The 16,051-nt window shown below is 42.8% G+C and overlaps 1 protein-coding gene across 1 annotated transcript; it reads left to right on the top strand.

Moving 5' to 3' along the window:
* The first annotated feature begins 511 nt into the window (after positions 1-511).
* Positions 512-1,844, top strand: LOC127321532 (calcium uniporter protein 2, mitochondrial-like). The gene has a single exon (XM_051350560.2). The coding sequence runs from the start codon at positions 568-570 to the stop codon at positions 1,561-1,563; it is 996 nt and encodes a 331-aa protein (XP_051206520.1). The 5' UTR covers positions 512-567; the 3' UTR covers positions 1,564-1,844.
* Positions 1,845-16,051: the final 14,207 nt, after the last annotated feature.

The following is a 16,051-nucleotide window of genomic DNA, read 5'->3' as shown; positions in this document are numbered from 1 at the left end:
AGGAAATACACAAGTACACTACATACACATGTCTAGCATGTGCTTGCAAAAGTTTGTATGCTCCGATGTGATCTACACACACACAAAAAATTAATTAGGATCAAAATAAAGTTTTTTTTCCATTTTGTAACCACAATTATGAGGATCAAAATCAATATTTTTTACCCATTTTGTAACCACAATTGTCTTCCAACCTGTACGTGTCATCGACATCTACTATTTAGTCAGTGACAATCTTTGTGCGACCTGACCAAGTCACCCGACCTACGAACTTCCAGCACGTACGTGTCATCGACATCTGAATTAGTCAGTACTCCATGTGAATTAACGACAGGTCTAGCTAGCTCTCTGGTATGGCCTGTAAATTCTACGTTTAACTAATTGGATCGATGAGTCACGTCAGCGTCAACACATTCAATCCGGTAACGCGCTCCTGTCCGCCGCGTCACACTAACCCAGTATAAATACCAGCCCCGTTCCCTGCAGGTTTCGATTCATCCATCAAACATCTCTCGTCTCCGTCACGCACCACAAGGTCCGGAAAACTCGAGCCTGACAGCCAAGAAAATGGCGTTCCGCAGAACTATAGCACGGAGCCTATGGGCAGGCAAGACCGCGGCCACCGCGGCCGTGCCGAAGACTCCACCTCCCATCATACCGGCGCGACGGGCGTTGCCGGCGGTGGAAGATTGCCCGACGCTCGCATTCCTGCGGCCCCGCCCGACCACCGCCCGCTACTCCACCGTGTCCGTCCCGCTCCCGCACCACTGCTTCCCTGCCTTCCCCGTCGGCGACCAGCTGTTCAACCGCCTCGTCGACGGACTCACGCCGCCTACCGCAGTAACGCGGGTACCTGCGGAGGCGGGCGTGACGCTGCAGGAGGCGAGGAAGGTGGCGAGGGCGGCGGAGATGGAGGTGGCGCGCGCCACGCTGAGGGGCAACGCTCAGAGCGTCGTGTCCGTGTCGGAATACGCCGCGCTCTGCGTCGACATTGCCGGCGGCGTGGAGGGAGGGCGCAGGCTGGCCAGGACGCTGGACGAGTCCGGCGTCGTCATCGTCCTCGCCGACGCCGTCTTCCTCCGCCCCGACATGGTGGCCAAGGCGATCGGGAGCATACTGCCGGCGCCGGCGCGCGCGGTGGCCGCCCTGGCGGACGACGAGGCGCGCATGCGGGAGCTGGAGGTGATGGAGGAGCAGAAGGCGGCCATCGACGCGACGGCGGCGGCGCAGGTGCGGCGGGAGCTGTGGTGCGGGCTGGGCCTGCTGGCGGCGCAGACGCTGGGCTTCATGCGGCTCACCTTCTGGGAGCTGTCGTGGGACGTCATGGAGCCCATCTGCTTCTACGTCACCTCCATCTACTTCATGTCCGGCTACACCTTCTTCATGCGCACGGCCACGGAGCCGTCCTTCGAGGGCTTCTACCGGAGCCGCTTCGCGTCCAGGCAGCGCCGCCTCATGCGGGACCGCCGGTTCGACGTCGCCCGCTACAACGCTCTCAAGCAAGCTGAACGGTCCGTTCCTGCGGGGCAGAGCGAGTGTGATGCCGACGTGTGTACCGTTTAAGCACGTTTTTTTAGATAAAAGGCATCTAGTGCCCGACTTTAAATTAATAAGACGCACGTAGATCAGTAGCATCCTTCTTCTTGGAGACCCCTTGTAGATTTTAGAGTCCGGGGCTTTATCAGGATTCGGGGTCCATGGCACGGTTAAATTCACCGATGTTTTGAGTTTAATTTGTGAATTTCACCATTTTATCGTGAAAAATAGATCAAACGGTCGGTGTTCTAAACGTGAACGTGCACGTTTGAAATGAAAAGATAAAACTATGCAACACCTAGCGTTCAACAAGAAGAGGTGGTTTTGAGGTTTTCCCATAGAAAACCCCACACAAGAAGAATACAATTCGCTAAATCTAAGTCCTCTCAAATTTATATGCGTCTATGTAGATGTTTTGAACATCTCATGCCCCGTGTCTCGGATGTGAGACTGGTACTCCCTCATATACCTGGGCATGGGAGCCCACCTCGAAATTCTCGGGCATGGGTCGGAAAATGTTTGCCCGATGGTCGGACCGTGCCTAATTTAAATCTATGAAATAGATAGGCAGCCCGGCCTAACGGGCTTTGGGGGCTTTTTTGGCCAGGCTGGGCTAGGCCTAGCCTAGTTTTTTAGCATTGGGCTTTCTTTGGCCCGGCCTGGCCCGAATGATGCCTAGGTATACTCGCTTTGTTTATAATTATTACCTCGTGTTCTGGTTTAGTCATAGTTAAACTTTGTGAAATTTAACCAAATATGTTTAAAAAAATATTAACATCTATTGTGTTTGAATCTTCATAAATTGTATTTTTAAATTATATACATTTGGTATTATGAGTGTTGTTGTTTTCTTCTATTCTTGGTCAAACTTTATAAATTTAACTTCAACCCGCAAAAAGAACTATACCCGCAAAAAAAAGAATGTGAGGTAACTGTGAATAGAGAAAGTAGACCAATAGTTAGAATAAACCTTAATCGGGACACGGGGCCTCTTTTCTTTTCAGGGGGTATTTTCTAATTTGTAAAGTTCACCATTTTATCGTGAAAATAGATCGAACGTACATGTTCTGTGTCAGCAGGGAAGAGGGACCCGTAGTGACGTCCCTCCCTGCATTTGAGTCATAACACGTGGGGCCTACTATACGGGGGACCCAACTGTGAGTGACCTGAATAAGAGTTCTATTAATTTCCAATGAGATTTTTTTTAAGTACAGTGAGAATTTCTTGACCCGGTCGATTTGGTTAAAACCGTTGGATTTGTTTTCTTATCGTCGCGAATTGGCGATGATGGTATTGTCTGTTTTCTGTTTTATTAAGCGACTCTTCGCACATTGTGTTACATGTCTTTTTGGGCCCTTGTGTGATTCTGAAAGCCCGTCGGTTGTGTGATGCTTTGCTGTCATTTTTTTTTGGGAGTGATGCTTTGCTGTCCTTGTCAATTTGATATCGTTGTCAATTTGATTTGCTTTGTGCACGTTTTTCAAAAAATTAAATTCATGGTGACTCATCGAGAAGATCTCGATGGAGTGAGACGAAGAATTGCTTTGAAATGCTTAGTGCCCCATTGGTAGCCTGGCAATTGAATCCCCCAGTCCCCCACCGCCTCCATGGACGCCACGACCACTCTCGTGGTCGCGTAGAGCGGGTTGCGAATTGGGACATTCGATTTAACACCACCACAACGAGCGTGCTAATCGGTGCCGCCGGCTTTGATCTTGCAGACCATCCAAGAGTATCTTGTGGCCCGCCGGGGGGGGGGGGGGGGGGTAGCTTGGTCGTGGTACCACGCGGCGGAGAGGACGAAGGAGGTGACCCAGACCTGGTCGACGATTGATGGGACGTGAGAGAGGTAAGTGGAAGAGAGATACAGAGAGGTGGTGAGAGTGGAGTGGTGCACAAGCAGAGTTATTGGCGTCTCCCACTTGCGTGGCTGCGGTTTGTGCCCTCTAATGGGCTAGGCTCCACTAAACTGCCGATCTGATAGTTCCTCTAGGGGCAGGCCTAGAGGTGCTTTAAAACATGTGTTGGACACAATGTGGAGGGATCCTAGCCTACCGAAGAGGCCAATTTCGTCTCCCTGAGACATGGATAGAGGTGTTGCGGACTACCAAGCACGCCCTACATTAGTGGTGGCACGCTTCAAAAGTGACACGCCACCGGTAATTGGCCAAAATACCGGTGGCATGGTGAAATACGGGTACACCACCTAAAAAGTGCAACCATGTGCGCCGTTATTTTGGCATGCCACGACTAAGTGGGTCCCGTTGACCTGGCCCTCCCCAAACTACGTGTAGTGACCCGGCATACCACTGCATGGTGTAGTATGCAAGTCTGATATAACACCAGTGAAACACAGTTCCACGGGTATTATATCGCTCAGAGTGGTACAACAGAAACATATGCGGGTCCAAGTCATGTCTATAGAATTACAACATCGACTCTGTTACATAAGATCGTCACAGCCTCCTACTTTACAATGAGGTAAAACTGCAAATAAACTCCAGAAGAACGACTCGTAGTCTAGTCTTATCATGAACTCTATTTGTAGATTATTTCACTAACTACAGAGGCTAAGAATAGACTCTAGGCTAAATAGGAGCTAGTGTTTAGGAAGCTAGTTCCCCTTCTATGGCTAAACTAGGTTTTCTCCTTGTTGGATGTGGTATCTGACTCCTCTGACAGGGTCCTGTCTCGTGAAGTAGTTGTTGACTCCTCGGCCTTCGAGTTGCACTGTAGATCCTCCTTCGATGCCTCCATATCTAAGCAGGGGAGTGGGATGAGTACGAGCGTACTCAACAAGTTCATTATAGGAAAGAGGTGTTTAATGCACTAGCTACAGCATTAGACCAGAAAGTCTAATACCAATGCAGGTTTTCATAATCATTTATTCAAAAGGTTGCGTTTATTCAGAAGAACTATGTCCGTCAGCCTTTACCGGTTTACTAGAACTTCATGGAGCTCCTTTCCGGCCGCGTTCGCAGTTCCATATCCCGGAACAGGGAGTGACAGGTCACGGTTCTTTACACTCTGCAGAGGTGTGTTGCTTTACCCATAAGAGATCTTAACCTTGGTGCCAACCGAGTTGCAGGCTCGTCCACACTTCCTTTGGTGTGAGGCCCGGTATAAGGTCTAGCCAATCATGTTCCTCCGCTACCTCGAACACCCACCCTTTGTTGCATGCCCCGACCCTGGGTCCTCGCCGGTCCCATTATTCCCATAGATTTCAGGGTGGACCCCGACCACGACGACAGTCTGGGATTGAACCAAACTCCTTCGCCGGTAGCTGCAACCCATCATAGACCGCAATACCGTGGGGACTTAAGGCTTCCCCAGCCTACCGCTTGTTCTTCGAGCGACAAGTGTCTACGGACTATGCCGTGGGGACTTAAGGCTTCCCCAGCCTACCGCTTGCCCTGACAGATACAAGTGTCTACGGTAAAGCGCATCCGTTGATGAACGAGAGGTGGAAACACTTTTGACTACTCCGTCCCACTCTGGATCTTATGGTTAACACGGGTATTACGGCACAAGAATCACTGGCGACATTTGTTGTTTAATCCTAGATGGATATAAACCCTTGCAATGGAACCTCCACCATATCAACACAATCCATGGTTCCATTGCCCACCACATAGTCATATTCATAGTTATGAAAGTAGTGGTTTTGGTTTTTATGCAATAGTGATAACCATAGTACTTTGCAAGTAATTTGATAGAAATACTCAAATGACATGAGCAAGTGATGAACTTGCCTTTCTTGACTGCAAGATTATGCAGGCAAGGTCTTCGATACGCAATAACTCCAAATTCTGAAATAGCATCATCGTCCGGTAAGGACGATGTTTAAAAGATTGGCAAGGATGCAATAATGCATAAGTATGAGATGCAATCGCTCTAAGCGTGTCCTAACCCCGATGATTTAGGATTAGTGAGTGGTAAGGATTGGTTTAGGGTGTGTTGTACTTTTTAGAGTGATTCATACACAAGGTTCTTATTCAGGTGTGATTACTTGGTATTATAAACAGGTAGATAATAAAGCATAGTAATTAATTGAGCACACAGAGAATGATAATTGGCATAATGTTAACAAGTAAAGAACAGTGGTTAGTTTTATTACTATATGGCATGGTTAATGATTGATTATCATATACTTCAAAAGAATAACTTTTGAAGAACATGTTCTTTGATAAAGAACAAGTATGATAATTAGGTTGGTGAGGTTCTATGGTTTTCTATGGTTCTATTGTTGTCTGGAGTAAGTAGTAGATGGATCGCAACAATGTTGGATTCATCAATACCTAGGGCTGGTAAGGCTGAGTTAAGCCTAGGCATCCTAAGCAAGTATTTATACATGGTTGCTATTAAGGTTGATTCATCTGGCTGGTGATTGCTAGATAGGGTTTTTAGGTTCTTATAAGCAGGGTTGATGATGATTCTTTATTTACTTCAAAAGAATAACTTTTGAAGAACATACTTCTTAAGTATTAAGAAGTATATCAGTTAGGTTGAGGTTGTTTAGGTTTGCTATTTAATTCCCTAAGTAAAGATTGATTGGTTCCTAAATAGGATGTTTGATAATTAGCTAACACTAGTAGAGTTTAGTGGGTATGGTGTGTGATGCACAATTAATGGGCATGGTTGCTATTATGGTTCATCACAGGGGTGTGATGCTAAATATGGATCATTAAGGTTGTTGCCTCTAAGGATAGGAACTATGGTTGGTTCTATTTGATCATCTAGGTTTGATTAAGATAAACACATGGGATGCTAATTAGTAGTGTTAGGGTTCCCATATTTTATGTGGATTGTTTAAGCATTGAGTTGCTTAAGATGAATCTATGATTACTAATGAAGTAACATGATCCCATGTTACTTGGAGGTTTAGGTTTGAGAACGATTTAGGGTTCATATGAAGTAATGGAGCTAGGGTTTTAAATGGCATTAGGGTTTTAGTATCCCACATAAAATTATGGGTTTGTGTTCTTAATTCAATATGGAACTTAGGGTTTCCTAATTGTCAATTAGTTCTTGGATTAATAACTTCATTTGAAAAGTTGAAGTTATTAATAACTTTGAAATAAGAATAATATTGAATTTGGCATTTTATTATTTTTAAATAATTAATAATTAAGATAATTATTAATTAGGGTTTAAATCCTTCTGATAATAATTTAATAAAATAACAAATAAAGAAAATTAGTTTTAATGTTTTCTTTATTTTCTTACTGGTTTTTATTTATTTTAGAAGTTTTTTCTAATTATTGAATTATAATTGAATTTAGATTTAAAAGAAAAGACTTAATTATTAAGTATAAAACAATTAAATTTTTATTAAAAATAAAAATTTCATATTATATTTTTATTGGATAGATATTTCTTTTATACGAATTTTGATATCTTATTTTCATTTTTCAGCATTAAAATGAATTTTACAAATTCATGTTAAGTTGCAGATACTTTGGGATTTAAATTAAATAGTCAATTACTAGATACACCCGAACTAGTCTACACTCAGTGGCTGACTGGTGGGCCTAGGCCACATCGGTGCCCGGTGTGAGACGCGGACCAGGTCAAATCGACCAGGGTTCCCACGGGAAAAGTCTCCCCATCGGCGGTTAAACGCCGGCGAGTTGACCGTCGACATTGGCGGCGCTGTAGGGCTTGCGGGACTCCCAGAAGGGCGGCAATCGGACCCTCACTACACGCGGAACCGAAATATAGCGGCGCCCCCAGCCAATGGTCACCGGAGACAACACCGGCGAGCGTCTCCGCGGTGGCGAACTCCGGTCAATTAGCTATATGTAGCTACGGACGTCTGAATGATGCAATTACGGTATCAATAGAAGCGCATGCTCACCCGGAAGACGACGGACTGCTCGTTGAGGTTGATTGTGGACGGTGGCGAGCTCAATGTTGCAACTTCTGTGAGACACCGGTGAAAGGGAATGGCGATTTTCCAGCGACTGAGGCTTCCCCTTCTCGATTCCGCCATCCCCTGGGCTCTACACGTCGCGGTGCATCTCCCAGACCCCTCGCCGGACTCCGGGGTGGTCTCGCTCAACGGCACGGTGACGAACTCCGGCGACATGAACTGGTTGATTGCGGGAGTTACACAGAGATTGAGAGAGTTTGAGAGGGTGCTGGAGGTTTAGGGTTTCTTGGCGGTTCTCTAGGGGTTTTTATACGGCACGAAGAGGCTTGGTTCACCACCTCGCCGGTGGCAGCGGCCGGGATGCAAACGGCGATGTCGGCCGGGTGCTGGCGCGAATCTTGGCAAGAACGGGATATGGATGAGCACGAAAGATTATTGATTTGGCCTTAGTTCCAGTCCTCGCATCCGCGGATGGTCAAGGACGGTGGCGAGCGAAATCGAGCACAGCGTCGTGGTGGCAACCATGCGTGCAGAGGTTGAAGACGATGCCCACGTATGTTGAATCGTTATCGGGTTGGACCGGCTTGTGGTCTTGCTTCGGCTGTTGTTGGGCTGCACATGGGTTGGGTTGGCCTGCTCCAGCTGCTACGCATTGGACAGGTAAACCTTTCTCTTATTTTTTTCTGTTTTGTATTTTGATTTTAATTTCTTGTTTTGAATTCTGTTTTGAATTCAGGTTTGAATTATTTTCTATTCTGCAGGTCTTGCTCATTTAATTCATACAAAGATTAGTCCAGGGTACCACAAAGTCTTTAGTGGTGTATTAGCAATGTTAATATATTACTATAACATTGGTTTATGATTTAGTATTGATATTTGGATTAAATTTCCATATGGACATGAATTTGAATATTATCTTTGGAATTATTCAAATTGTTTCCTAAATGATAGTTTTCTTTCTTAGTGGTATGTAGAGTTTTATTTAGTATTACCTTGCAGAAAACAATTTCAAAGTAATATTTACTTATGGATTTCTAATAAGAGAGTGGTTTTGATGGCATGATTTCATGTGCTAACATATCTCTAAGGACTTGCTCTCTCATTTGAGGATTTGGTCCCTTGCATATGATTTTATGTGAACACTTTTTTATTAAGATATTGTAAGGTTTATTATAATCCTATTTCAAGGTTAGCACTATTATCATATTTTAATAGCACCTTGGAATATAGATACTACTCTCATCATGGTTTTAATTATAGAATTTAGCAACAGGTGTTTCTTATGTTCAATGATGAAAGCATAAGATTTAATTTGTGAGCAATTTTTGGGGTTCTAATTATATTTACCTAATGACACATGGGTTGAATCTCCATTATGGACTAAGTTTATGGTTGTGCTCACCCAAGTATGCACAAACTCATATTGAGTTTTGGGTTTATGGTTTGCTAGTACTTCCCCTATGATTTTATGTACTGGGTTATATCTGCTTAACCCACTAATGTTTAACTGATAATTATTTATCTCCAAGGTATGATCATGGATTAGACATGATCAACTTGTTATTAATGTCTTCTAACTCAAGTCCTTAGGTTTTATGATCATTATTCAATTTATAATGATCAAGGTTTGACTTTCTAAGGTATCTCTCATAAACTAGGTTTCTCTCTTCCAAGATCAAGTGTTGTCTTGATCAACTAAATATAGACTGTCTTTTATAGTTTCTTGAATGGACATAGTTATGGTTGTCTCAATAATTTATATCCCAGGAGATTGCCTGAGATAATTACTTAGGGTTCTACTCAAGGAATGATGATTTATTCATCTGGTTATATGGATAGTTCTCTCCCTTCAATTTCAAGTGTTGCCTCAACTATCTGGAGTATAACACCAAAGCTTGAGCTCTCTCATATAGGGATAGTTATTCTAGTTTTATGGTGTACTCTTATTATTTCCTTAGGTATCTAGGCTAGGGATTCAATTGTCTAGCTTAGTTGGATTAGTCTTATCCTTATTTTATCAACTTTGGGATATGGTCTTATTCCATCTGATATTTGGTTATCTCACCACTCTAAGATGAAATGTTTTACCTCCTAATACTTTAGTTCAATGGTGTCCTTGATTCTTAAATAGGTACAACTAGGATTGTTATGGATGATCTCTCATTTGGGAAGGACTTTAGTTCTAACCTAAGGTTATTCTCCAAAGATAATGATGTAGTCACCAATATCTAGGGTTAACATAAATGGGTTCTCTCTCTAGGGAAAGTCTTGAATAATATCCTAGGGTTCCTCTTGAAGATGATGTTGTGATCATATGGATATTTATATCCAAGGTTTGCCTCAAGGTTTGTCCTTGCTTCCCTAAATAAAATAGGACTCTCACCTCTTTAGGTTTGATGTAAAGCCATTTGGAATAGAGAAGAATATATACTTCTTGAGTTGATCTCCTTGTTATACATTCCAATGTTGAAGTGGAATGAATACCATGAGGTTTTCATGGTAGGATCATGGATTATTCTTAAGACATGGAAAAGATAAATGAATCTTTGTTTCTCCAATTATTGTTACTTGATTCCCAATTAAATGGATGTTCATATGTTATTGCAAGTAATATCATGTTGTGATCTTTAATAAGATCAAGTAGTTGATCCTTGATTAATAAGTTCTTGTGTTGATTTTTAATTCCATTTGATCTAACCCCTTAGATCAAATTATCTCTATTCAAAAACAAGGTATTAACCAAGTCACATTGAGGTTTATAGCGCTTGCCTTGCTGAGCTACTTCAATTCCACCAAGGTCAAGTGAAACTTCAGTTACTGTGACTGTTTTACTTTGAAGCGCGAAAATTCCCCAGATTTTCTATGCATGAATGCAATGCACACATCTGTTTCCTCTATTTTTGTAACCCCATTACCTGGGATATTACAGTCTCTACCCCTTAAACTAAACTTCATCCTCGAAGTTTGAACTCTCTCATGTTTCCGGAGTGTGGATCTGACTTGTGCAGGCTACGACTTTTCTCGGACTCCGTATTGATCTTACTGGATATAATTGAATATATCCCTTGTCCAGATTCTTCCTGAAATCCATTATGGTTTGTCTCTGAACCATGGCTCCTTACTTCAATTCCATGATTTCTTTCAATATCATTTTCTTGTTTCCTTTCTCATTGAATATTCAATGATTGGGACTTCTTCTTGTCCTGACAGTCTTAATTGAGGACTAATTGGATAACATTCTCCTATTTGATAAAATAGGTCTTTGTTTTTCCCTTACTACCAAAACTGCAATAATGGTACTTAGTAAGGTACTTAGCATGGAATGGTCGTGATGGTTTATTTTCCTAAGAATGGATTAGATTCATGTAGTCCATCCAATCATGGTTTATAGTTGATACCTATAACTATTTTGCATTATTTAGGTTCCATGAAAGGAATCTTTCAAATAGACTTTAGTTTTGGTATGGTCAATCTACTTCAGTCTTTGGCCTTCTTGAGCTGTATTTGGTCTATGATATTTTCTTCGTCCAACTTCTTTATGCTTGACTTACTTGAGCTTTCGTACTTCTGAGTAAATACTACTCACTCTCTCAAGTTATAGTCCACTTCTTGCTTCCTCGAGGTATAAATCTCGGCTTCTGGTCTGACATCCTTCTGAAAGTAGTGTTCAACAATCTTATGAAAATAAGATCGAACTTCCTCTCAGTTCAGACCTTCATCAACTATCTTGCTCAAAATATTGAGTTATTATACAGCCGACTCAATATTTACTCTACCCCTTAGAGTTTTCTTATAGTCTTCAACTCCTTTTTTTCCAACCATTGAATTGATGGTTAGAATATTGGTCTAGGTGTAACTTATGGTTTATATTCTTCTAAGGTCTCGTGAAGAATCCTTGTGGTGTATCTACTCAATTGTGGACATCCAATGTGAATCCTTCGACTAAATGATTATAGATCATAGTTATTTGGCTGACAAAATTTTATTTGTTCACAACTTCTTAGTACAAATGATCCAATGGTGGACTACTTGATACCAATTGTGGCTATTTGTTATCTAAAAATGAATTCTATTATAGGTTCTGATCAACTGGACGAGACATCTTCTACTCTATCTCGCAGTATTGATCCTATACCACAACTGTGGTCTTCTGATACCAATTATGGTCTTCTTATATCTGCTACGGTTTCATAGGTCATCTTCCTTCGTTCAGGGTTTATTTTGCAAGAGAACCACTAGCTGACACTATGATTATAGTATTCGAAGTGATTTCCCATGCATTCCCTCTTCTATGTTGACTATGGATCTGCTTGAGCTTCACCATAATCACCAGATTTCTCACCTTCATGCTTCTTATGTACTAAAGTACTCCTCTGTGGAGGTAAAGCATGAATGTTGATTGTCACTTCCTTCGGAGTATTGTGGTTGCTTCCCACAATTTTGCTTCCTTTCTCTGATGAACCTTCATATTGTCTTCGGAATCTTCCAGAATTCGTCGCTTCCTCACACGTTTACCATTACCCTCTAGATCTATAGCATCAAGTAAGAACTTGATATTGCAACATGCATTTGCATATCAAAGTCAAACTTCATGTATGGATCTAGTCAAACAATGAAAATCCAATAAAATTCAAGAAGATTCAGCTTTGTGCTTATAATACACATCATCATAAGCCTGAATATGATTATTGAGTAAGACATCTCTAAACATCAGGCTCTGATGTGTAGTATATAACACCACATAAGATAGGTTTATATCGTGATACTTAGCACGAATATGGGGATTTCTACTATTTATCTCAACAACCGTAATTGCACATTTGCAATGTGATAAACTTGAAACAAAGTGGTTTGGGATGGTTAAGGTTAACCTAATTTTCTTTGGAAGTACTAACTTAGCTTCCATTATGTTGAGGACTACTTCATATGGTATATCTAGATTCTAACATCACTACTCTAAATACATAACTATTGCAATATAGCTCCTATACTTCCAAGTGTTTGTACTTATCATGAGACTATGGTCATGATGTGCTTGGCACACTTCCCATGGTTTTGGGAACACAATTCTTGCACTATTGTTGAACACCTGACTTCTTATGGTACTTCTTCTAAGTATTTATGAAGTTCTAGTCCATCACATAACGATTCTCAGGTGAATCATATATGATTTCTATCTCTACCATGTAAGTAGGCATATTTTATTCCTATCTTTCTTCCTTACCTCCCACGATTGACTCATCATGGTCTATACTACCTCATATAACTCATAATTATCACTTACTATCAATTGTTTCACATGTCTAGATAATTTTTACTTTCTCATTACTTATCTGGGTCTACATCTTCTATTAGGATATCTTAATTATCTTTATTACTTGATATAACTCTTATTACAGTTTTGGATAACTCTTATTTGTTCATTGACAAGTGTTGGTACACATCTTCCAATAGGATATCTTCCTTATGGTTGTATCCTCTCTTTGGACTACCATGTATTGTATACCAATTATGATCTACTCATCTATTGGTTGAAGGACTTAATAGTGGGCTATATGTTTGGGATTAGCTAACTTTACTTAGTAAAGATAGGTAAGAAATGTTGACTCAAGTGTGTTAGGATTATGCTCAAGTGAATACCCATCTCAAGTCATAAAAATATTTGGTTTACTAAGACAACTTCCTATAGACACTACCAATCCTATAGGTCTCATTTAAAGGGTTTTAATCCTAGGGTCAAAGCATTTGCTCTGATACCAACTGTAGTGACCCGGCATACCACTGCATGGTGTAGTATGCAAGTCTTATATAACACCAGTGAAACACAGTTCCACGGGTATTATATCGCTCAGAGTGGTACAACAGAAACATATGCGGGTCCAAGGCATGTCTATAGAATTACAACATCGACTCTGTTACATAAGATCATCACAGCCTCCTACTTTACAATGAGGTAAAACTGCAAATAAACTCCAGAAGAACGACTCGTAGTCTAGTCTTATCACGAACTCTATTTGTAGATTATTTCACTAACTACAGAGGCTAAGAATAGACTCTAGGCTAAATAGGAGCTAGTGTTTAGGAAGCTAGTTCCCTTCTATGGCTAAACTAGGTTTTCTCCTTGTTGGATGTGGTATCTGACTCCTCTGACAGGGTCCTGTCTCGTGAAGTAGTTGTTGACTCCTCGGCCTTCGAGTTGCACTGTAGATCCTCCTTCGATGCCTCCCACTACAAGAAAAGTTCTGATAGACAACATCTCAAAATCGTCCGCTAAGGGGTATTTTTCGTCGCCTATGGGCCTAACCCGACGATATGGGTTCTGTTGTGGAAACTGCGTCAGGCAAAGTCCTACGACGATTTTTTCGGTCCGTCGCGCTTGGGCGCCCTTCCGCCACGGAAAATCGGACCGTTGCCCAAGTGTTTCCGGGAGCCCGTTGACTGCTGACGTCATGCAAACTGACACGTGGCAGACGCCGTTAACTGGCAGTTAACGGCATTAACCGGCTGAAACCCCGTGGTAGATGGTAGGCCCACACGAGGCCTGCCACGTCTTAAGCGGGCCGGCCCATTAAGTTTGCGGGCCGGGCCAGCTGACTTAGTTTGACCGGTCAACTATATAGCTGGGCTGGTCAATTAGTTACGTGGGCCGGGCCTAACCTCTAAGGTTGACTGGTCAAAACTTTAATGGGCCGGCCCACTAAGTATGTGGGCCGGGCCGAATGCACTCGTTTGACCGGTCAACAGGCAAAAGGGCCGGCCCACAAGACATGTGGGACCCACTTTCCTGGTATCGGGCCGGCCCATTTACAAAGTGGGGTCCACATTAAAGCAATTGGGCCGGCCCAAGAAGTTATTGGGCCGGCCCAATTAGCATGTGGGTCCCACTTTCCTGCTATCGGGCCGGCCCATTTAGTACGTGGGGTCCACATTAGATCAAATGGGCTGGCCCAACAAGCCAGTGGGCCGGGCCAAAAGCACCGGTGGGTCCCACTTTCCTGTTAAAGGGCCAGCCCATTTAGTATGTGGGGTCCACCATATAGCAAGTGGGCCGGCCCAACAAGATAGTGGGCCGGCCCAACAAGATAGTGGGCCGGGCCAAAAACACAGGTGGGTCCCACTTTCCAGTTAAAGGGCTGGCCCATTTAGTATGTGGGGTCCACCATATAGCAAGTGGGCCGGCCCAACAAGATAGTGGGCCGGGCCAAAGCACTGGTGGGTCCCACTTTCCTGTTAAAGGGCCGGCCCATTTAGTATGTGGGGTCCACCATATAGCAAGTGGGCCGGCCCAACACGCTAGTGGGCCGGGCCAAAAACACAGGTGGGTCCCACTTTCCAGTTAAAGGGCCGGCCCATTTAGTATGTGGGGTCCACCATATAGCAAGTGGGCCGGCCCAACAAGATAGTGGGCCGGGCCAAAAACACAGGTGGGTCCCACTTTCGTCTTAAAGGGCCGGCCCATTTAGTATGTGGGGGCCACCACAAAAGCAATTGGGCTGACCCAACTAGTTAGTGGGCCGGCCCAATAGTGGGTGGGGTCCACCTTAAAGCAAGTGGGCCGGCCCAATAAAAGTGTGGGGTGCACAGTAAATCAAGTGGGCTGGCCCAATAAGTAATTGGGCCAGCCCGTTTAGTTGCTGTTTATATGCCGGCGTAATAGGCGCTTTAGGATTTTGCGGGCCGGCACATATGTGATTTCGCTTAATTGGGCCGTTTAAGGGATGGGAATTCGTGATTTAGATATTGAGAATATTTACGCAGCATTGATTTCTGTCGGATAGCCTCACTTACCACAAGGACCAAAGAAAAAATGCGCGAAAGAACTATAAAAACTAACTAAATATTACATCAGCTGCAAGGCATTGAAAAAATATTACAGAACCCAGAGAAATTGAATGGTAATTAAACCTAGCAATACAATGAAGGGATCCGGCAATCTTTTAAGTTGTCCATGCAGCACCTATATCCGAAACAAAGACATTACAAGTTAAGACAGCAACAATGGAAAGGCAAAGACACTACAATATTGTTTGCCAGAGAATTTGGAACTCATCATTTCGTCGTTATAACAAGATCATTGTAGTGCGCACAATAAGCAAACAAAGAGTGCATGCCGCATACCAACAGCCAATATAACAGAGCATGTTAGAATGAAACAAAGAGACTTACTACTGTCGAGTCCCATGCAAACGAACATGTTCAGGGAGTACAAAATTGGCATGAACAACATAGTAGCAGGCCATAAATTTTGTAACAACGACTGAGCAAGATGAAGTTATGATGGCTACATCTACAGAGCAGGGAATGTAAACCAAAAATAGAAATTACGATGGCAAAAGCTAAAGAGGAGGGAATGTGAACCAACATGTGCCAAGTGCAATTACTTCATTTTGGCCGTGAACTAAATAATACTCCTGAACTTATAGTGAAGGGGATGCAAATCAAGATGTTTCGGGATATAAACTTGTAATGAGCAACACATAGAGGATAGTTAATGCTGGAGCTTAGGATGGACCAGATACAGAATATAGTGGGATCACCTGTGAACTTGTATAAGAGGGAATGCAAACCAATATGTTCAGCTTTCCATATGTGAGCGTCATGCCAAGTCAGAGAAACAAGTCAATAATGCAGCTTTTGAAGAAC

The sequence above is a fragment of the Lolium perenne genome, chromosome 4, assembly GCF_019359855.2.
Source record: "Lolium perenne isolate Kyuss_39 chromosome 4, Kyuss_2.0, whole genome shotgun sequence".
Lineage (NCBI taxonomy): Eukaryota > Viridiplantae > Streptophyta > Magnoliopsida > Poales > Poaceae > Lolium > Lolium perenne.
This window is presented reverse-complemented; position numbering and strand designations above follow the sequence as displayed.

What these genes read in the sequence shown, in the direction of transcription:
- LOC127321532 (XM_051350560.2), top strand. Translation starts at nt 568, where the DNA reads ATGGCGTTCCGCAGAACTATAGCACGGAGCCTATGGGCAGGCAAGACC.